General features: G+C 40.5%; 1 protein-coding gene across 1 annotated transcript in view; it reads right to left on the reverse strand.

Annotated features, from left to right (window-relative positions):
- Positions 1-1,676: 1,676 nt before the first annotated feature.
- The window catches only part of bmp2k (BMP2 inducible kinase), a 179,981-nt gene continuing 157,905 nt past the window's right edge, over positions 1,677-23,752 (reverse strand). Inside the window, exons 12-16 of the mRNA XM_070871093.1 lie at positions 23,144-23,260; positions 19,481-19,725; positions 15,108-15,265; positions 13,279-13,392; positions 1,677-3,341 (exon numbers count right to left, since the gene is read on the reverse strand). Coding sequence (XP_070727194.1) covers positions 1,906-3,341; positions 13,279-13,392; positions 15,108-15,265; positions 19,481-19,725; positions 23,144-23,260 — 2,070 coding nt within the window. The 3' untranslated portion in view covers positions 1,677-1,905. The remainder of the gene's footprint in view (positions 3,342-13,278; positions 13,393-15,107; positions 15,266-19,480; positions 19,726-23,143; positions 23,261-23,752) is intronic.

Raw genomic sequence — 23,752 nt, forward strand, 5'->3', positions numbered from 1 at the left:
AGGATAGACGGAGGAGTGGAGGTGGTCACTGACATGGAAAATTGTGGGGAAACAACAGCTCTGGGTAACCCATCTGTTAACAGAAAATATGCAAATAAACTCTTCTCAGCACAGCAATTTGACAGGAAACTAAATAGCCATGGACATATGAGTGCAACATTAGTGAGAGTTGCATGGGCTGCAAGAAGTGGGTGGTTTTATGGCTGTTGTAGGATGCCAAACCATTAAAAGGACAGTTATCCAGGTGATTCTCCTTTTTGAATGACAACTTATTTGTAAGTATACAATAAATGAGATGGTTCTCTTCCAATAACTTGTGTAGAATGAATACACTACTCATCTCTCAAATGCCAGCATTGAAGACACCATTTATACAGCCAGGAAAGGCTGTGTTTGGCATATGTTTGTAACATACGCTATTTACAAGGTTCTGGAAATATATATCTATGTTTAAAATGTGGTTTCAACTTTGCAACAGTCAATCTTCACTAACCCCCCACAAATTGTAACAAATGTTATGACCATTAACTTTTTTGTCTTCCATGTTTTCTGGGAAAATATTGCAGGTTTCCACATGTAACTGTGTCAATTGGCTTCTTTAGATGAACACCAAGTAATTCCCCCATGCTCGGAGATGCATCAATACTTTTTCTTCATGGAGACATGGAGTGAAATTCAATGTTAGTGGGCAGCAGGAATCAGGCACCTGTTTGACACGGCAAGAAAGTTGGGTGGGGTGTTTTAATGGCAAGCCAATCTGCTACCGCCCATTTTGCGCCTCATAAGTTGACTTTCACTGAGTAACTTGTTATCTACTCGATTTTCACAAATTCTACAATCACAACAGGAACTGAAAATGTGAAATTAACTGGACGTGGAGGTGCCTTTAACTAAATAAGCTTCCCTGCTTTCTTTGTGAATTATTATTCCATCTATTATAACCGTAACTTCAAGTGGAATTTATTGCTTCATTGGAAAGCAGGTATCAATGAATACAAAACAAAGGGAGTGTGGGAACAAATTCCTCCAATTGTATTGTTAAATGAAAATTTAACAGTTTGCAAAGAGAGTAAATATGAACAGTGCTCCCCATGTGTTAAACAGTGGAAAGAAAACCACTAAGCATAGTGATCAATATAAAATGACAGGTTTAACAAATTATAATTAAACTATTAATACAAAAAAGAGACGTGCTCACTTTCAAGTCTCTAAATCTGAAAAGTGCACTTTAACTGTATCGCAGCAATAAAAATAGACTATGTGCTGGAATTTTGTTTGATTTCCATTCACACAAAAGCAGCCTGGCTGAACACAAGCATTAAAACAATTATATCTCAGAAATAATACAGGGGTATTTCAGCTGCAGCTTTAAGCATGGAAACTTTTTGGCTTAACTGTGGCTGCATATGATCTCTTTACCAACAGCAAAACACATGGTCTGACACAATGCTCATCTGAGGATTATGGGCACATTCTACAAAGGAAATCATTCTGCTACTTTCCACCTCAAAAAGCAAAATACATAATTTACATGATCAAGTCTAGTTCCACAGTTTTAAGACATCAAATCCCTTTCTAATGGAGATCTCAAATGTTTGTAATTCTGCAAGTTCACATTGTTTTGTCATTTTCACTAAAAGTTTCCAAGTTAATAAAAAGAATCAGGACTCATGGCAGAAAATTATAAATCCTTTAAAATGTGAAATTATGAAATGGATCAAACAGTCTGATTCCACATATTGAAAAGTTTTTTTTTTAAAAAGGAGAGTGTGTCAGCTGGGATTTTCCCCTCTACGATGGCTCAGAGGTATTGCGTAGCATGGGGAAGAAGCCCTGCTCATAAGGCCTTGTGGTGGGAGCTTTAACAAAGTAGATTTGGAGTCGGTTCTACTGGAAGACTTTTTTTTACTGTTTGGAAGGAAATGGTGCTGCACCAAATGGATCAAAGTCACCATGTTGCTGTGTAACACTATGTAATACTAGTTCAGTAAAGGGCACTGCACCAAAATCATCAGTTTTTAGCCCATCTCCAGTATGAAATACCCCATGTACAGAACCTGGTCTGGATCTATTGGCAACTGGATTGTGGTCTCCTCGATTATCACCTAGACCTTGGTAGTGAGAGTTTCTTACAAGCTCTTGTGGGTGGAATGGCTTTGCACCAAACTGGTCAAGCAGGCTTTCATCAGCAGGCAACGACTGACATTTCTCCTTTCCATCAGTAAGTGCCACACCAATGTTCTCCTTAGAGTCAGATATATTCAGGAGTTCATTGCTACTTTGTGAATCACGCCTCCCTACTTTTCTGTGCCTTCGTACTCGCTCTGGAGTTCTATAGTTAGGTTTGGAAGGTTTTCTTGTTGTTGGTGTGCCATGATGTCGCTTGCCATTTCCACCAGAAGACTCCTGTTTGGTGCGCCGTTGTCGAGAAGAAAGTTTCTGTAAATTGCGCTGCTTCAGCTTGTGCTGTTGACTGGCTGTGATCTCTTCAAAAGGAACATGTCCAAATACATCCTCTTTGCTTTCCTTTCTACACTGTACAGCTTGAACTGGCTGGAATGGAGTGGAGCCAAACATATCCACATCATTGGGTGAAATGGGTGGCGTTTGTATCAGAGTACCCTCACCATATTGAACTGTATGAGGTAATTTCTTAGTAAAAGGTGCATTACTGAATACATCAAACTCTTCCTGCTCCTTAAGGGTGACTGATTTGAAGGGTGCCTTTTGAAAGCTATCTTTACTTTCCACTCTTTTGCTGGGTTGTGCATGCTGATGCACCCCAACAAATGGCACAGCACCAAACATATCTACTTCATCTTGTAATGTTTTTCTCCCTTTGACTTGTGGTGAATCTGGAGGAGTAATGAGTGCTGTTGCTGACTCTTCACTTGCAATGCTTTCAGCATCAGCATTGTACTCCGAGCCTGGTTCTGTTACAGGATAAATCTCCTTATTCTGATCATAGTCTGAATCAGAGCTGTGCTTTTCTTCCTCATCCAGTTCTTCGTCTTCATCAGAGTCCATTAGCAGAGGTCTCTGCCCAAAATTTTCTGCTTCTAGATCATTGAACTCTCCTTGCTCACTGTGGAACTCCTCCTCTTGTTCCTCCTCTTCACTGCTCTGAGGAGTAGGTGGGTCAGACTCAAAATCACTTTCGGAGTCTTCTCCATCTTTCTTGTGGTGGTGCTGCTGCACGATTACATTTGTGTCATTTTTTCTTCCTCCTTTGCTCTGGCCACTGAGCTGAAGGACAATATGGCCCTGTTTTTCAGCTTTAAATACACTGTCTGAAATGGCTTCTGAATTTGTTGCATTTTCTTCAGTTTTTCCATTTGATCCTAAGGGAGAATAAAGGCATTTAGACTATTACTAAAAATTATTTAAAAATTCATGAAAATTTTGGAAAAATAAAGTAAAAGCATCAAGATCACTAGTTTAAAAAGTGTCTTTCCATTTTTGGGAGTCAAGTTTAAATCTAGCTCAGAATGAAAAACATAAATTCTCTTCTGACTGCTAAGTGCAAGGATTCTGTCCAGAATGAGTCTGGGCAATTTTAATCTAGTTTCTAGTGGGCAAAACTGGCCCTATTTTAGGACAGCTGGTGTGAGAAAGATAAAATGTCCCACTTGTGCATAAAAGGTGCTCATCTAAGAATGGAGTTGAGGAATACTGTTGGGGCAGAGTAAAAGGGGTTTCCCCTTCCCTCTAACTGCTCGATTGATGATCATTTTCCAACAGTCTATCGACTCTGGATCAGTTCCTATGGACTGGAGGGTTGCTAATGTAACGGAGTACTGAAGGAATGATCAGCCATGATCATATTGAATGGTGGTGCAGGCTCGAAGGGCCGGATGGCCTACTCCTGCACCTATTTTCTATGTTTCTATGATATTGGGTGCCCCTAATAGAAGCTGTTCCATTCCTCAGTGCTAAACGCACTCACTTTACTAAGTACAACATTCACAAAAGAAAAGCACCTCATTACAAACATCTGAAAGCATTTAGCAAGATTACTTATGAAGTGCAATAACTATGGACAACTGCCTATCCAATGGCAAATAGGTTTATTTTTTCAAACTGGTACTTGAGTCTACGGAATAGATTTCACTGATTTTTTGGAGGGGGGGGGGGGGAAAGAGGAGAATGGAATGATGGAGTCTGACTTACCCAAAAAGTACAGCATGAGACCAATTTTTTAAAATCCCAAAGGATAGAATGTCATTAGAGGAAGTAGTAGAGATTAAACACATTGAACTGGATTAACAAAGCTACAGCTGCAACAAGACGACTTAGCCAGTCTCCCAAATTGAATATAAAACTTATTAAAATAAAAACTGGGTAGAATTATATTGTTTTCTTTGCGAAGAATGTCATACAATTTTATTAAAAAATATACATAAACTCTGCTTCTTAAGTTCCCACAATAGAGTAAAGAGGAAACTTCACTAATTGAGACTCATTTCTAAGAACATAAACACATCAAACAATTTTAATATTTACTACTAACACTGAAGACGACATTCTCTTATTTGGAAATGAGCTACCACATGTTTTCATACACACAATTTTGCTTTACAAGAACATTTATTTACAATCATAACTACTAAATAAAGTAAGTAATTTCAGTCTCAAGCTACATAAATTAGAATGTGTCTGTTGTCCGTCATGTCCTTCATTTTTAATTTGTCCATGTGACCATTAAATCTCCCATATGACTGCCGTTACCAGGTACCATGAGATCAGTTCCTGCTAATCAATTGGTTACAGAGGCCAATCCTCCAAGCCTTCTCCCAATTAGCAGCCTACCCCCTCCAGTCTTGCTCTGTAGCTAGACTCTAAAGCTCATCCCAGTTTCCATATTCAGGCTAAAGAATCTGCACTTCTCTCTACCCAATTTTTGTATCTTAATCTGGGCTGGAGGGGTAAGGCGCGGATGAAAATCTTATCATTTCCCTGGAACACAAAGCCACTGGAGTTTGGCAATGGCAGAAACAATTGGGTTATGACCCTCAGTGCAAGTGAGAACATGGGTCGCAGCAGTCTGGATAACTTGTTTTATGAATTGTAGAAACAGGGAAGCCAATGGGGAGAACTAAAGAAATCCAAACACGTGACAATAAAAGCATGGATTCGAATTTCAGCAGCAGAGAGGAGAGAGGTACAGGCAGAGGCCAGTGATGTTGGGATGAAAGAAAGTGGTTTTGGTGATAGATACTGGCGAGGAAGCCAAGCATTTAGCAATATGCCAAGGTTAAACACCTCTGAGCTAATCCCAAGATGGCAGCTGAGAAGAAAGATGGACTTGAAGCCAGAAGCACTGTGTTTGCAGGAACAGAGAATGTCTTTGGTTTTGCTGACATTAAAAGATAGAAGTTTTGGCCCATCTGGGCCTTCACGTCAGATGAGCAAAACATTTATTTTGGGGGTAGGGGTTAATGACAGTAATTTTGAAAGATGTAGTGACCATCAGAATATAGGAAAGAAAGAACTTGCATTTATATAAGAACATAAGAAATAGGAGCAGGCGGCCATTCGGACCCTCGAGCCTGCTCAGCCATTCAATAAGATAATGGCTGATCTTCGACCTCAACTCCACTTGCCTGCACTATCCCCAAATCCCTTGATTCCCTTCATATTCAAAATCTATTGATCTCTGTCTTGAATATACTCAGACTTTGAGACTCCACAGCCCTCTGGAGTAGAGAATTCCAAAGATTCATCACCTAGTGAAGAAATTTCTCCTCATCTGACCCTTCATACCTACATAGTTTGCTTTGTTTAGATTTAAGACCCAGTTTTGGATATAACAATCACTTTCAAACAGGAATATTACATTTCATCATATTATGGTCACACTTCCCCCAAGGGCCCCTTTACTACAAGGTTATTAACCCTTTCTCATTACATAATTCTATATCTAAAATAGCCTGCTCCCTGGTTAGTTCCTCAACATACAGATCTAGAAAACTATCTTGTATACATTCCATGAATTCATTCTCCACATGATTACTGCAAATTTGGTTTGCCCGGTCTATATGTGGATTAAAGTCCCCCATGATTACTGTATTACCCTTGTTACATGCACCTCTAATTTCCTGATTTATACTTTGCCCTACATTGCAACTATTGTTTGGGGGTCCATAAACAACTCCCACCAATGTTTTCAATACAGTGCCTTTCACAACCTCAGGTCGTCCCAAAGCAATTTGTAGCCAATGAAAGTACTTTTGAAGTGCAATCACTGTTGTAATATAGGAAATATGGCAGCCAATTTGTACACAGCAAGGTTTCACAAACTGCAATGAGATAATGACCAGGTGATCTGTTTCAGTGATGTTGGTGGAGGGATAAATATTGGCCAGGACACAGAATTCCCCAATCTTCATCCAATAGTGCCATGGGATCTTCTACACCCTCCTGAGGGGGCAGACGTTTTACGTCTCATCCGAATGATGGCACCTCCAACAATGCAACACTCCCTCAGTACTGCACTGGATTGTGTGTTCAAGTCTTGGGATTGGAACTTGAACCCACAACCTTCTGATTCACAAGGCAGGAGCGCTGCCACTGAGCCAAGGCTGATGCTTGATAATCTCAGTGATCATGGGAAATTCTGAGACAGCTGACAGAAAGTATTACCTAGAGCAAGGTATGTGAGCAGACGTTCGTGTCCAGACTTTGGTGCCTACCACATTTGGATTGCAGAGGCAAACAGCTGCTGTTCAAGTTCCACACCTCCACTGGGTGAAACCACTATTCAGTGGAGAATGGTGTCCCAAGCTGTGGCGAGGAGGTTGGTGGCAACAGTCTTTTTATGCTGAGCTATGTTGCTCACGTGCTACATGACTCAAATAATATTCTCAGCTTAATCAAAAAGTTGTGGATTCAAGCCCAATTCTAGGATCTGTGTATATAATCTAGGCTGACACTTTAGTGCAATACTGAAAGAATATTACAATGTGCCATCTTTCAGATGAAACATTAAACCAAAGCCCCATTTGCCTGCTCAGATGGACAGAAAAGATCCCAGGGCATTTTCTGAAAAGTAGCATGGACTACCAAAAACATAGATTAAGTGGTTATTCAACTCTTGTTATTTGTAGAAACTTCCTATATACAAACTGGCTACTGAGTTTCATCCATAACAACAGTGACTTCACTTAAAAAGTGGGGCAATTTTAAATTTCAGCAGGAGCAGAAAGCTGGTGGTAGCAGATCACTCGTGTTATATACCCCACCCAATTTTCCTTTCCACTGAACTCAATATACCCCACCCCCCACCCCACACAACAAATGGAAGGTTATCAACCTGAAACCTCTCTCTTTCCACAGATTCTGCCCGACCTGCTGAATGTTTCCAAAGTTTTCTGTTTTTATTTACCATTTTCAACATCTGCAGTATTTTAATGTTGGAGCAGAGACTGTGAGCAGAGGCCATCTGGGAGAATCTGAAGGAAGTGGAGGGATGAGGGGCCTCAGAGGGGGAGGCTGGTGCCTGGGATGCATGTCTACTGCATGATCAATCCAAAACTACAGCCCTAAATGATGACACATCCAGCACCCATGCAATATGTGTAGGTGAGAAACTTGGCTGATGGGCATAGAAGGGAAAATAACTTAGAATCTTAAGAGGAGCACAGCACAGGAAGCTGCCATTCGGCCCATCTAGTCTGCGGGAGTTCTTTCAAAGAGCAATCCAGTTAACCCCACTCCCACTTTCCTCATATTTCTGCATTTTTTTTTCTCCTTCAAGTATTTATCCATTTCCCTCTTGAAGGGTACTATTGAATCTGTATCCACCACCCTATCAGGCAGTGCATTCCAAATCTTATTCACGCATTGCATAAAATGTTTTTCCTCATGTCGCCTCTCGTTCTTTTGGCAATCACCTTAAATCTGTGCCCTATTACCGGCCCTTCAGCCTTTGGAAACAGTTTCTCTTTATTTACTCCATCTAAATTCTTCATTCATGATTTTAAACACCTCTATCAAATCTCCTCTTCAGCTTCTCTGCTCCAAGGAGAACAAATGCAGCTTCTCTCGTCCAGGGGGGTAACTGTAATCCCGCATCTCTGGAACCATTCTAGTAAATCTCTTCTGTATCCTCTCCAAAGCCTTCACACCCTTCCTAAGGTGTGGTGCCCAGAATTTGACACCATACTCCAGCTGGGGCCAAACTAGTGTTTTATATGGTTCAGCATAACTTCCTGGCTTTTGTACTCTATGCCTCTATTTATAAAGCCCAGGATCCCATATGCTTTATTGACTGCTTTGTTAACCTGTCCTGCCACCTTCAAAGATTTGTGCACAAGCACCCCGCCCTGGGTCTCTGTTCTTGCATCTACTTTAAAATTGTACCATTTAGTGTCATTTATCTCTCCTCATTCTTCCTACCAAAATGCATCACCTCACACTTCTCTGCATTGAATTTTATCTGCCATGTGTCTGCCCATTACACCAGCCTGTCTACCTTCTTGAAGTCTATTACTATCTCCCTCATTGTTTACTACACTTCCAAGTTTCAGGTCCCCAGCTACAAATTTTGAAATTGTGCCCTGTACCCACAATTCCAAGTCATTAATGTAGATCAAAAACAGCAGTGGTCCTAGTACTGAACCTTGGGGAATGCCAATGTATACCTCCCTCCAGTCTGAAAAACAGCCATTCACCACAACTGTTTTCTATACCTTGGCCAATTTTGTATCCATGCTGCGACTGCCCCTTTTATCCCATGGGCTTCAATTTTGCTAACAAGCTTAGTATGTGGTACTTTATCAAATGCTTTTTGAAAATCCATATACACATCAATTGTACTGCCCTCTGTTACAGCATCAAAAAACTCAATCGTTAGTCAAACATGATTTGCCCTTAACAAATCCGTGCAGACTCTCCTTTATTAGTTCATGCTTGTCCAAGTAACTGTTAATTTTCTCCCGGATTATTATTTCTAAAAGCTTCCTCATCACCGACATTAAACTGACTGGCCTGTAATTGCCAGGTTTATCCTTCTCCCCCTTTTTTGAAAAAGGGCAACATTTGCAATCCTCCAGTCCTTTGACACCACCACTATATTGAAGGAGGAGTTTGCAAAGGAAAGAAACAAATTTCAGGTCAGCAGGAAGTAGAAAGGCAACATGTGCTGATAGGAAAAAGTTGATTTGGAGGAGACGGAAGGGAGCAGGGGACCTGATACTCGAAGAGGATTGGGAAGCTGGAGAAGGGGAAACAAAATGGCACAGCGAGTTAGATACTGGCCTTTCACCTCTAGGGCTCAGGTTTAAATCCAGCACAGATTGATGGGAGAGAGACTCTGTCTTCTGGCTATAGCAATCCTACTTAAAAGGTGATTTAGTAGTTCCTAGTTGACATGAGCCTAAAGCACTTTTACTCAAAAAGGTAAGGATGGCTGATGAGAATTTTTTTTTATTAACTGGCGCAGGAAACCATTAAGAATAGGAATTTGGATGCGGTTTGAGGATTGTTGACATCTGTGGAACTCATAACTCATGGTATCCATTTGAAGTCGGGGCTCAGAAATGTAGGAGTTATACACTGCATATGACTGTTGTACCCGACCTGGGATTTCTTGATGCCAGCACCTGGTGCTAAAATGGGAATAGTTTAATTGATGAACCTCTTTTTTTTTTTAAGTAAAAAGACTGGGTTTATGAAGAATGGTAGTATATTCAAGCCAGGACTTGGTAGGTGGGAGCAGAGCAGAGACGGAGATCAGGTTGGGAGCAGAGCAGAAGTCAGAGTGGCCGTAGTGGAGGATTAACAGAGCGGAATGGGAAACCATCATAGCAACTGAACATGTTTTGAAGTTTATTTTCTCAGCAGTCTGATTAGTCCACAATGTTACATGATTCATACAGACCAAACAATGTTAGAGGCTCACTACAATATTACTTTTCTATAGATACTAGATTTTTTGGAAGATAAATAGATAAGATGGTGATATATAAATCATATCATCTACCACTTCAAGGTTAAAAGCTCTATTGTTGTATCCATAACAAAAAGCATACATATTAAATTTTAAAACCCATTTCCAATAGAGTCCCCATCGCCAGAAACAATGATTTTATTATAAATATATATATATATATATATATATATATATATGATTTTAAAAACATTATACATCCTGAAGCATTATTTTTCAAATAATATTAAATTATGCTCTTGAACCAAACGTGACCTGACAAAAACTATTAATCCATTTGATAACATTTTGAAAATGTAAATCTGTATAAATCATTGTAAAATAAATATGTATTTTAACATCTTTTTTGAATGCACAAAGCAGGATTATTACAAATTGCAATCGTACAATTTTTAAAAACAATTATTCATCTCTAAATACTGGGACATGAGAACATCTTCAATCATGTATGGTTATCCAAATCTTTTTTAAAAAAAATATTCTTTTTCGATGTTCTTTTCCTAGACAGCGGATTAAAACTGATGAATGTCTTGTAACTTGTAATTACATGCCTTCTGCTGATTTATCAGCAGGAATATTTGGGTGACTAACTTGGAGCTATATTTGAATTGGAAACATACTGCCACTGTCAATCCAAAGCTATTTGCCACATGTTTATGAGGATTACCATACTGGGTAGGTTCCCCTCAGTCTGTTCTACTATTCTATTTTGAAGATAGGGAGGCAGCAGCTGCTTAACAGTTTCAAAAGACAATGAAAGAAAACAAAAGCCTTCTCTTGTGCTTATTTCTTGTAAGAACAAGATTAGTAAACAACTAACACTAGTGCAAAAATGTATCGACATATGTTAAGCTGACTTCATTCAAAACCCTCAATATTTAACAAAAGTTGAATCAAAGCAAAACAGTGTATTGAAATAGATTGATCAAAATATGAACGAAGATCTCACATCTGATCATTCTATCGCTATTCTTGAAAACATGGAAATGGAAAGAATAATTGTGTAAGGCAATACAAAACAAGCAGCACAGCCTTCTCTTGCCATCTCTTTTCCCCAAGATTTTAAATTGTTCCTCTTAATTTGAACTGAGAGTTTGGGTCCCTGCTTGAATTTCAATCAATGCCAAGGACCAAGCTCTAATCAGTACTGGTTGTGGAGGAAGAGTGGGGGGTGGTTAATGTGGAGGCCGGAGGTTTATTTTTCCCCTCCCCTATCCACCCTATTAAGATATATTGAAATCATGAGTAAAATCTCAACTGCCCTTAAAAAATTGCTTTCCCATGAAATCAGTAATATGCAATGACCTAGAAGCAAGCTGCAGTTTTAGGAACCATACCAGAATGCTTCCAGAAACACTCGAGTAATTTCAATTTGCAAATGGCCATTTCTCAAACAGCAGTTTATATGGATCCTAAAATTCTCAGCCATGCTCATCTGAAAAGCATAATCGTCTAGATTTTTATCCTGCCTACTCGTACAGGGTACCCATGGTGGACCACTAGAGTGACATGGCTGGTATAAAGGTTGACATGGATGTGGTTCACAACTGCTACAGAGATCTATGTTGTATTAATATAGATGCCTTATTTGATTAAAGCTATTTAATTTACAAGGTAATGCAAGAACACAGTCCTTTATCTATTTGACTCTTTCTGAAAGAAGAAACACTTCATTCTACACTGACAATTTTCTGTACTTTCCTGCAGATGAAATGCCATCCAAAAGCTTGCTATAGAATGTGTTAAAGTTTTTTTATCCAAGGCAAAGCAAATTCTAAAATCATCTGGACCTGAAGCAGTGGTAAATTGCCAGTGTTGTCCCACAACAATAGTGATGTGGGACCACATAAGGAGGGATCTGGAATCTTGAGAAAGCCTGAGCTTAAGTTATTTCCAAAATAAGAGTAATTGCTGCTGAGCACGGAGAAATGGAGGAACAGGTTTCTCTTGCTGGTGATGCTCCCCGAGAACTTACTACTCCCACTGTCACCTTCCTATCATCATCATCCTCAGAAAATGCAATGCTCATTTGCCATTTTGGGAAAAATGCACTAATTTCATAAGAGTCATCAATATTACAATTTGCCAAGAAATGTTGGCCAGAACGAATACAATGATAGGTCCCCCTGTATCAGCTTTATAAACTAGTACTAGAACTGGACGAGACACTCTTGAAGCCATCTGACAAAGCCGGCATGTGTTGTACAAAACTCACTGTGACAAGATGCAATACTGAAGAAAGGTTTGTCAGCCAGAGTATGTTAATACTGCTGCATTGGTCTTGATCTTTGGGGGCTCCAGAGGCAACAGTACAGGGGCAAGAAGCAAGGCCAATGCTGAAAATGAGCTGGTTGCATTTAGCTATGGAACCATGATAGGACAGTCGTATGGAGTGAGGTCATTGTGAAGATGCAATGCAGGGGAATAGCATGGTTAACTATCAAATGCTGCACAAGGGTTGAGGACAACAGGGAAGGATAATGCACAGTTAGAGAGGATGTCATTCGTAATTTTGATTGGGGTAACTTCAGAGCTAGAAGGGTGGAAACCAGACAGAAGAGATTCAAATGGGGAGTTAATGGCACAGAGCAGGAAGACATTCTGAAAGCAGTGCAATTTTTAAAAATAAAGATAATGCTCACAGATGTCGTATACATCAATCACCAACAAGGTTCTATACTTATTGATGCTGACCTTCAAACTAGGAGCTAGCATCTACCACGTGGCGATAAGTACTAGAGTTAATCTGCCCAGAGGCTTTGGTGGACTGATTCTGCGATGTAAAAATAATACACACATCTGCTAAAAACATTTCAACAGTAATTTTTGAATCCAAAATTTCATGGAACATAGTTAAGATTATACTGAACTTTCAAAAATCTTTTTAGTATTGACTAGTATTTTCTAAATCCTGCACATTTCTGAAGCACTGAAATACCAATACAGCAGATAATGAACCTTTTCCTTTGTGTATAGAAAACAGCCAGATTGATGCTAACAGTTCGAAGAAAAGGGGTGTCATTCAGAATGTTGCCTTATATACATTAGAGGGTATCCAAAAATAGCAGTTCAAAAAAAGTACAAATTTCTGAAGTAATGTCCCAGATAATGTTCAACTGCCCAATGGATGAAAACAAATCCTAACTAAGTGTGCAGAGACTGAATAAATAAGGGAAAATGTGGGCGAGAGAAAATTTTTTTAATTTACTCTGTGATTTTCAGCCATAGGTCAAACTTCTAAGAAAGCAAAACTAAGTTCAAAGGAGTCTATGATGGTAAACATTATATACAGTCTTTAGAAGGATCAGACTTGATGTGGCAAATCTAACCTGTTTCAGAAACAAATGGAACACAACCAAACAAGTCTTCCTTGACTGGGGTCTGTTGAATAGAATGTGGCTCAGTCTCGTTCTCTATGGATATTCTCCTCTGCTCTGGTTTACCTTAGGAGAAAGAAAAAAATAAAATGTGGCATTTTTTTCTATCTGAAAACTACAGCTCAGTTCATACAAGGAACAACTACTTCAATGAGCAATATATTGTGGTAGAAAAATTTGTATATTTCCTAAAATTGCACAAGGTTGAGCCAAATATGTAATTGATTAAAAAAATCAGTATCAGTGTGTACACAACACTAGTTAGCTGGTACTGAACTAATCATCTGAATCTGCATTATCTAAATACTAAATGGATGTGGGTTTGTACTACCATAGTGAGAACTGCTTGCTGATGGATTTGCCGCAATGGTCAGCTGAACAATTTTCTTCCAGGTTTAGGACCAGCAATGGCAGATCTTCAATAAGACTGTCAGCAACAGGAGAAAAATAAAGATTTCCCCGACTCCAATTTTTTTTGTAGCTTCCTTCCCCATTCTCAAATTGGGAAGGATTGCAATATACAGTGCAATTTACATTCAAAATATTTCTAAGTTACAATATTGCACTTAAATCATAAAGCAAATCAGTGTACAGGGATACCCACAGGGCTGATTTCCCTGTCCTCTTTGCCCCTGGGTAACTCCCATTTCCATGGGCACAGCAGTCATGAAAAAGTGGCAGCAACCCATTTTACTGCATCTCTGCCCCTTTTACATTGGTCTGAGGCAGGAGGGATAAGTCCTGGCTTCCCACCTCATCATTTTGAAACACTGCTTGTTGAGTGCCCCAACACAGGGACATCTAGTAAAGCTGAAGCTATGAATGGTCCCTGAATCCCAGTCAGCAGGGGTCCCGAGGTAGGAGAGAGTTTAAAATTATTTAGCCCCCTCCCTCCAGGATGTTTCCAGTTGACACTTGCTGCTGATCTCCATCAGCAGTCAGAAGAACCAGAACTTGGCGACCAAATATATACTTTAATTTCCTGCTGGCACGAAGTCTTGCCAGAGGATAGACCTGCACTGGTGTTGCTCCCAGGCCACTATCTTGGCTTGGCACAGGAAATCTCAATGCTCCTGTACAGTACTGGGGCAAAAGGAAGGCACAGAAATAAAAATGGTCATCAAGATTAGTAATCTGATCTACCAGGATAATAGGGTGCCCAGGGGTTAATTAAATCAGGTAAAACTACTTTATCAATAAAAATTAGGATCCATAAGACATTTAATCTTACCAAATCTGTCGTAACCTTGCACCATTCTGCAGTCAGTGCAACTACTATAAAACAGTCCTAACATTATATTTTAAAATATGTATTACTGAACAAAAGTCTGAATCAATGTCAAATTCATTAAACAGAATGCATCCCCTTAAAGTGTCATATACAGAATGTTTTGTATTTAAGTATATTAGTGTATACTGACGAGGTGCTTTGTGTCAGATGGCAAATCAGATTTTTAGATAAGAACTGCTTATTTCTGTTAAGCACTTTCAAATATAGTTGAAAGAAGCTAATGAAAAACATTTTCCTTGTACATGTAAGCTCTCTTTCTCTTTGCAATACTTCAAATGGAAATTCAAATCATACTGTTAAAATCTGATGTGATCTTATATTCTCACTGGACAAGGATTTTTTTTATAGCTCAAATATGATTACTATTTGTTACTTTGCTAATAGTCTTAAATCAGCTATAACTTTAACTAGAACAGCAATTTTAGCTGTGGTGGGAGGTGGAAGGAAAGAAGAAAAAAGAAAACCCTGTATGGATCATTACCACTCTTACATGATCTGAGCTGGTCAAATTCCCTATCAAGTAGCTCTTCCTCAGTTAACTTTGAGAAGTTGTCCTCTCCAAATGGATTCCATCCAGACATGTCAGGAGGGTTACTGATATTCTGTGGAGGATAGTTGGAAATACCATCCAATTCTAAACAAGTTGGCCTGTAAAGTGAAAAATCTAATACTAAGTCTTCATAATAAGCATAATGGGCATTCCATGTGAATACTAAATCTGAGCACAATGTAACACAATACTGAAAACTTAAAACATGTATTATATTTGTTCAATCACAATTTGTCCACTTGTTGAACTCTTATTTTTGAAAGTCCATATTTTCTTCAAAATAAAACATGATATTATTGCTCTTTTTATGATTCTAAAGGGACTAGATAACATAGACCATGACAAGATGTTTCACCTTCCCAGAACAGTAGAACCAGAGGGAGGTAAATTGAAAATGAATCTGCGGAAAGATTATTTCAGTGAGCAAGTGGTTAATCTATGGCCAGGCTCACTAGGGTGATGCTGGAAGCAGATAGTATTGATTAATTCAAATTAAAATTACATGCATTTCTATCAAAAAATAATATTTTTGGATAAAGTATACGAGTAATTTGAGACATGGCAAGTGGTAAGTGTACCATGCTTGATTAGATCAGCTGATTTCGGACCCAAGGTTCCCAAAGACCTCCATCACTGGGGTTTCTCTCACTTCATGTCTGTTGTAGACTGATTGACAGAGTTACCATGATTAGTCAACAACTCCATTATTGTTGTATCATGAGATCACCAGGATGGTGAAGGTGAACTAGATGGCACTGGGCTTTTTTCATCGAGCAATTTCTATCTTCCTATTACTACAACAGGAAATTAAAACAAAATCCTATTAATTAAATAAATCTGGAATAAAAAGCTAGTATCAGTAATGGTGACCGTGAAACTATCCAATTGTTGTAAGATCCCATCTGGTTCATTAATGTCCTTTCGGAAAGGAAATCTGCCATCCTTAACTGGTCTAGGCTATGTGTGACTCTAGACACACAGCAACGCGGTTGACTCTTAACTGCTTTCTGAAATGGCCGAGCAAGCCACTCAGTTGTAACAAACCGCTATGAAAAACAGTAATAAAAATAAAACCGGACAGACCATCCGGATTCAACCTCAGCTCCGGCTTCAAACACAACAATGGCACACCCAGCCCAGTTGATCTTGCAAAGTCCTCCTCACTAACATCTGGGGACTTGTGCCAAAATTGAGAGAGCTGACCCACAGACGAGTCAAGCAACAGCCTGACATAATCATACTCACAGAATCATAACTTTCAGCCAATGTCCCAGATTCTTCCATCACCATACCTGGGTATGTACTGTTGACCGGCAGGACAGACCCACCAGAGGTGGCGGTACAGTAGTATACAATCTTGAAGGAATGCCCCTGGGAGTCCTCAACATTGACTCCGGATCTCATCAAGACTCATGACTTCAGATCAAGCATGGGCAAGTAAATCTCTTGCTCATTACCACCTACGGCCTTCTCTCAGCTGATAAATCAATACTCATCCATGTTGAGCACCACCTGGAAGCAGCACTGAGGGTAGCAAGGGCACAGAATGTACTCTGGGTGGGGGACTTCAATGTCCATCACCAAGAGTGACTTAGTAGCACCAGTACTGAGCGAGCTGGCTGAATCCTGAAGTCACAGCTGCCAGACTGGTCCTGTGGCAGATGGGAAGAATATCAACACGATGAAAAAACCTATTCGACTTTGTCCTCACCAATCTATCTGTCGTAGATGCATCTGTCTATGACAGCATTAGTAGCAGTGACCATTGCACAGTCCTTGTAGGGAGGAAGTCCCATCTTCACACTGAGGACACCCTCCATCATGTTGTGTGGCACTACCACTGTGGTAAATGGGATAGATTCAGAACAGATCTAGCAGCTCAAAACTGGGCATTTTTGAGACACTGTGGGCCATCAGCAGCAACAAAATTGTATTCCACCACAATCTGTAACCTCATGGCCCGCCACATTCTTCACTCTTACCATTACCATCAAGCCAGGGGACCAATCCTGGGTCAATGAGGAGTACAGAAGAGCATACCAGGCACAGCACCAGGCATACTTCAAAATGAGGTACCAACCTGGGGAAGCTACAACACAGGACTATATGCATGCTAAACAGCTGAAGCAGCATGCTATAGACAGAATTAAGCGATCCTACAATCAACAGATCAGATCAAAGCTCTGCAGTCTAGCCACATCCAGTCGTGAATGGTGGTGGATAATTAAACAACTAACGGGAGGAGAAGGTTCCATGAATATCCCCATCCTTAATGATGGAGCCCAGCACGCAAGTGCAAAAGACATGGCTGAAGCGTTTGCAACCATCTTCAGCTAGAACTGCCGAGTGGATGATCCATATCAGCCTCCTCCTGTGGTCCCCACTATCACAGAAGCAAGTCTGCAGCCAATTCGATTCACTCCACATGGTATCAAGAAATGGCAGAGCGCACTGGATACATCAAAGGCTATGGGCCCGACAACATCCCGGCTGTCGTCCTGAAGACCTATGCTCCAGAAATAGCCGTCCCTCTAGCTGAGCTGTTCCAGTACAGTTACAACACTGGCATCTACCTGAATATGTGGAAAACTGCTCAGGTATGTCCTGTCCACAAAAGCAGGACAAATCCAAACCATCAGTCTACACTCAATCAGCAGCAGCAAAGTGATGGTAGGTGTCATCAACAGTGCTATCATGCAGCACTTGCCAATAATCTGCTCACCAATGCTTAGCTTGGGTTCTGCCAGGACCACTCAACTCCAGATCTCATTACAGCCTTCGTCCAAACATGGACAAAAGAGCTGAATTCTGGAGGTGTGAGGTGAGAGTGACTGTGCTTGACATCAAGGCTGCATTTGACCAAGTGTGGCATCAAGGAACCCTCGTAAAATTGAAGTGAATGGGAATCAGGGGGAAAACACTCCACTGGCTGGAGTCATACCCAACAAAACGAAGATGGTTGTGGTAGTTGGAGGTCAATCATCTCCGCCCTAGGATATTGCTGCAAGAATTCCTCAGGGCAGTGTCTTAGGCCCAACCATCTTCAGCTGCTTCATCAATGACCTTCATAAAGTCAGAAGTGGAGATGTTCGCTGATGATTGCACAGTTTTCAGTACCATGCGCAACTCCTTAGATAATGCAGTAGTCCATGCCTGTATGCAGTAAGACTTGGACGACATTCAGACTTGGGCTGTTAAGTGACAAGTAACATTTGCGCCATACAAGTGCCAGGCAATGACCATCTCCAACAAGGGAGAGTCAAACCACCGCTCCTTCATTCAACGGCATTGGGCCCGACAACATCCCAGCTGTCGTCCTGAAGACCTATGCTCACCATTGACCAAAAACTTAACTGGACCAGCCACATAAATAATGTGGCAACAAGGGCAAGTCAGAGGCTGGGAATTCTGCAGCAGATGTCTCACCTCCTGACTCCCCAAAGCCTTTTCACCATCTACAATTCACAAGTCAGGACTCTGTTGGAATGTTCTCCCCACTTGCGTGGATGAGTGCAGCTCCAACAACACTTAAGCTCAACATCATAAAGGACAAATCAGCCTGATTGATTGGTACCCCATTCCACCACCTTAAACATTCATTCCCTCCACCACCGGCTGCAGTGTGTAAGATGCACTGCAGCAACTCGCCAAGGCTACTTCAACAGCACCTCCCAAACCCACGACCTCTAGCACCTACAGGGACAACTGCAGGTGCGTGGGGACACCATCACCTGCAAGTTCCCCTCCAGGTCACACACCATCCTGACTTGGAAACATAACGCTGTTCTTTCATTGTCGCTGGGTCAAAATCCTGGAACTCCCTCCCTAACAGCACTTTCATCACACGGACTGCAGCGATTCAAGGATGTGGCTCACCACCACCTTCTCCAGGGCAATTAAGAATGGACAATAAGTGCTGGCCTTGCCAGCAATGCCCACACCCCAGGAACGAATAAAAAAAAAATTCTAATTAAAATACCATCCGAATATAATTTTATATAAAAAGTATATTACAGTACTTCTAATCAAATTTTCCTTCACTTATCCAAAAGAAACATGGTTTGCTGAAATGTAGATAGGCTGAGATTGTAGTGTTGCATAAAATAGCAAGTTGCAATTTTGCAGGATAAGAAATAGTCAACCTATTCTATTCAGCGGGAGACAACTTTGCAGATTCGTCATGTGCAATTTACACATATCGCACACAGCTGTTTACAGAAAAATTAAACCAATAAATGTTACTGTAATATTCCCAAACCCACCCATCAATATTGCTGCTCAACTCTTTTTTTTCCTCCTCCTACAATACTGACCTAACTGAGTTATTAGAAGATTCCACTGTCATTAGTGAGTTAGTGCCAGTGACTACAAAAGCCACGCCATACGAGATGTCACTCTGGATCCTATGGTGGCCAGCAGCTTGATGGGTCGTTGGGGAGGTTGGAGAAACAAAAGCCATTGGAGTAGTTTGACATTCCTGTGCCGAGGGCTGAAAGTGTGGATGCTGGTACACAGCAACCGGAGATTGTGCAAACGCCTCTTGGTATTGCTGTACTTGCTGGATATAAACAGAAACATTAATAAACTTTTCTTTACTGTAACTAGTCAAACAAAAGATGCATTAATTAATACAATATTTTACCTTATTCAAAACCTGAGTTTAAAAAAAAGTAAAAGTCAATAACAACTCAATAATAATCACACCTTTAACACAGCAACACATCCAAGGCACTTCCCAAAAAAGCTGGGAAAACAGGCAGGGTAGAAGCTGGAAGAGTTAGGTGACCGAAGACTTGGTCAAAGAGGCAGGTTGAGAGGAAGCAATGAAAGGCTTTAGGAAAATAATTCCACACTGGAGTGTGAAGGCTGAAGGCCTTGCCAGTGATGGTGGAGCAAGATGGAATGCAGGCAGCATGAAAAGTGTGAACATAAGGCTGGAAAAGTGTTAATCCCTGCAAAACATTTGATGGCCTAAGTAAAGGCCACTCAGCCCATCAAGCTCATCATCCCTCTAGTACACAAATTCACCCAGCCGTAGTTTCAACTGTATTCCGAAATAGGACAGGTTCATGGAGTGGGCAGAAAGATGCAGAAGAAAGTCAATGGAAAGAAATGCAAACTAGTGCATTTTAGGAAATAGATCCATGAAAGGAACTATACCATAAGACTCTTGGCAGAGTGGACGTGACGACCCACAGTGCAGGAACAAAGAGATCTAAGGGTGCAGATACACAGTTCTTTAAAGGTAGAATGCAAGTAGAAAAAGTCAGAGAGAAATGGGATTTGGGGTTTTATACACAAGGGCATTGAATATAAAAGCAAGCAAGCGATGTTGAATTTACAAAACATTAGTTTGGTCACAATTAGAATATTGGGTGCAGTTTTAGGTACTCCATTATGGGAATATATTATAGCCATGGAAAGAGTACAGTGAAGAATCACCAGAATAAAACCAAAAATTAAAACAAGAAAAGTTTGAAAAATTAGTGCTTTTTCACCAGATCAAAATTGGGGAGATCCAATACAGGTTTTCAAATTTATTCAAGGTTTTGAGAAACTAAATAGTGAAAGATTGATTCCCCTGATTTATGAACATGCATGCTGATGACACCCAAGCTCACCTCTCCTGACCCCTCCACTGTCTGATTGGTCACACTGCTTATTTGACATCCAGTACTTGATAAGCAGAAATTTTTGCCAATTAAATATTGGGAAGACCGAAAGCTATTGTCTTCGGTCCCCGCCACAAACAGTTCCCTAGCCACTGTCTTCATTGCAAATATCTGAGGCTGAACCAGACCTTTCGCAAACTTGGTGTCATATTTGACCTCGAGATGAGCTTCTGACCACATATCCATTCCATCACCAAGAGCGCCTACATCATCTCTAATATCGTCCCACTTCGCCCTGGCCTCCGCTCATTTGCTGCAGAAGCCCTCTAGACTTGACTATTCCAATGCCCTCCTGTCTGGCCTCCCATCTTCCACACACTATAAATTTGAACTCGTCCAAAACTCGGCTGCCCGAATCCTAACTCGCACCAAGTGCCGTTCACCAATCACCCCTGTACTCGCTGATATACATTGGCTGCTGGTCCAACAACACCTCAATTTTAAAATTCTCAGCCTTTTTTTCAAATCCCTCCATTGCCTTACCCTTCCCCATCTCTGTAACCTCCTCCACCCATCTCTGTGCTCTTTCAATTCTGGCCTCTTGCGCATCCCTGATTTTAATCACCACATCACTGGCGGCCGTACCTTCAGTTGCCTAAACCCTAAGCTCTCAAATTCCCTCCATAAACCTCTCCATCTCTCTCCTCATATAAGACACTCCTTAAAATCTACTTCTTCCCAGGCGGCTCGGCGTCACATTTTGTTTGATAACGCTCCTGTGAAGCACCTTGCAACGTTTTACGTTAAACGCGCTATACAAGAGGACAAAAATGATCAGAATTACCACATGAATGAAGGGGAAAGTTAGAATTTTTTTTTCATACAAGGGTTATTAGGATATGAAACATTTTACAAAAATGCCTACTAAGGCTGAGAATATAATTTTAAAAGGGAATTGGATAAATATTTGAAATAAAATGGTGTGTGGAAAGGAGAAGGAAATTTGATTAGAGTTGAATGACCTGGATTCCTAATTGGTTAGTTTTGCATATGATACCAAACTAGGATTGGCGGTGGCAGATCAGAAATTACAGGATGAGTTGGAAAAATACTTAAGTGGGCAGAACAATCACAAATGAAATTTAATGCAGACAAAAATGTAAAGTTCTACACAAAGCAAGGAATGAGAGGTTAAAGACATACTCCATGGTTAGTGATGAACTAGATAAGGATGAAGTTGAAAGACATAGGAGCCTTAAAAAACTTGATGCTCAGCATGTTCAACTAATGCAGAGCAGCAATCAACAATGCCAATAGAATGTTGAACTATAAAACCAAAACAATAGGATATAATTCAGAGAAGCTAGTGATCAAACTTTGTAGTGCTCTGGTCAGACTACAGCTGGAATACTGTTTCCAGTTCTGGTCACTGAGATACAAAGTAAAAAATTCAAGCCCTTGAGGCAGAAATGAGGAAAGACTGGAGCGATTTGACTGTCTAAGAGGTGAGGTGCGGCGAATGTTTGTGGTGGAAGTGCAGCAAATGAGGGTACGGGGCCCAGAAGAGCCCAGGGCCAGCCCACACTGCGATGTGTGCGCGCACTAGATCCGTGCAGCAGAGCAGATCTCCCGTCGTCCTGGTTAACCCTTGCCACTAAATAAAGGCCTAGCTCGGTCAAACCTGTGTGGTGGCTGATGTGCAACGTTAAAAAAAAATCCACACACAGACATCTTCCACCCCCTCAATTGGAGTTTAGGACTGGAATATCAGGCCCTTCATTGAAACATCTGTGAACCCATGTGGAAGCAAGTCATCCTCGTTCGAGGGATCGCCTATGATGATGCGAGGTGAGCTTTAGTTAAGGGAGTGGAAAACAAATCTGGAATATCTCTTAAATTAAATTACAAGAATAGGACAAGGGTTCACAGAATCAAACTAGTAAAAAGCAAGTTTAGGACAGATATCAGGATATTATCCTTTACAGAGCGATCAACATATAGAATGGATTTCCAGATACAGTAGTGGAGGCAAAAGCCCTGAAATAATTTAACTGGACGCTGCAATGCAAGGACTTTAGTATACTTCTGAATGGATGAAACAAAATGGGTCAAATAACTTTCCTCGTCTGTAATTATCTTACGATCTTGAATAGCTGACATCTTCTGTGCTTTCATTTCAATGATTCCAATAATGCAGACAAAGGCTCTGACAACATTTCTAAACGATGCCCTGCTAACCAGTCATTCACATATTCTAGTTATGTATCAGTTACTCAGGATAAGTTAACTGATCCAGTTGGAATTAGTATCTGCTACTCTCTCACACTCATTCCCTCTCTACTCCCCCAAAAAATTGTTTCTTACCACAGCAGAGTACTGAGGCGATGGTTGCTGCTGATAATACGTTGGCTGTATCATTAATTGATGCTGTTGTAATTGCTGCTGTTGTTGATGTATTGATGGCTGCAAAACCTGCTGATACTGTCAAAGATATGAAAATAACATGTATAGAACTACAAGTCACCAGCACTGCTTTTACTGAAACCATAAAAACAACAGTGGGCCCAGAAGCTTAAGTAAATTTTACAAATCATGCTTTGAAGTAAGGCACAAAAAGTAGTCATACTCATCAGAAAATAAAAGTACATCCATATTTATGACCACTTGAATGACCAGATGTCTTGAGATCACTGAGCTGAAGCAAAATTGAAAACTACAATGTACAAAGGAGATGTTTTCCACCAGCAGAGAAAATAAACAGGCCCTTCTTGAGGTCACATGAATAATATCCTAACATCCTGATAGCAATGTCCAACCACTCATGCCTAGAGACTTTGAAGAAAGTCAACATACTTATGTTACATGCTGGGTTTTTGTCTTTGAAAAGTGGATGAAAGGTACTGCATGAAATATTTCCTTTAAAAGACAGAGCGAGACAAAGAGCATTCAAAATTTGACTTTTGTTATTCTTGG

Source organism: Pristiophorus japonicus, chromosome 2 (genome assembly GCF_044704955.1).
Source record: "Pristiophorus japonicus isolate sPriJap1 chromosome 2, sPriJap1.hap1, whole genome shotgun sequence".
In the NCBI taxonomy this organism is placed as follows: Eukaryota; Metazoa; Chordata; class Chondrichthyes; family Pristiophoridae; genus Pristiophorus; species Pristiophorus japonicus.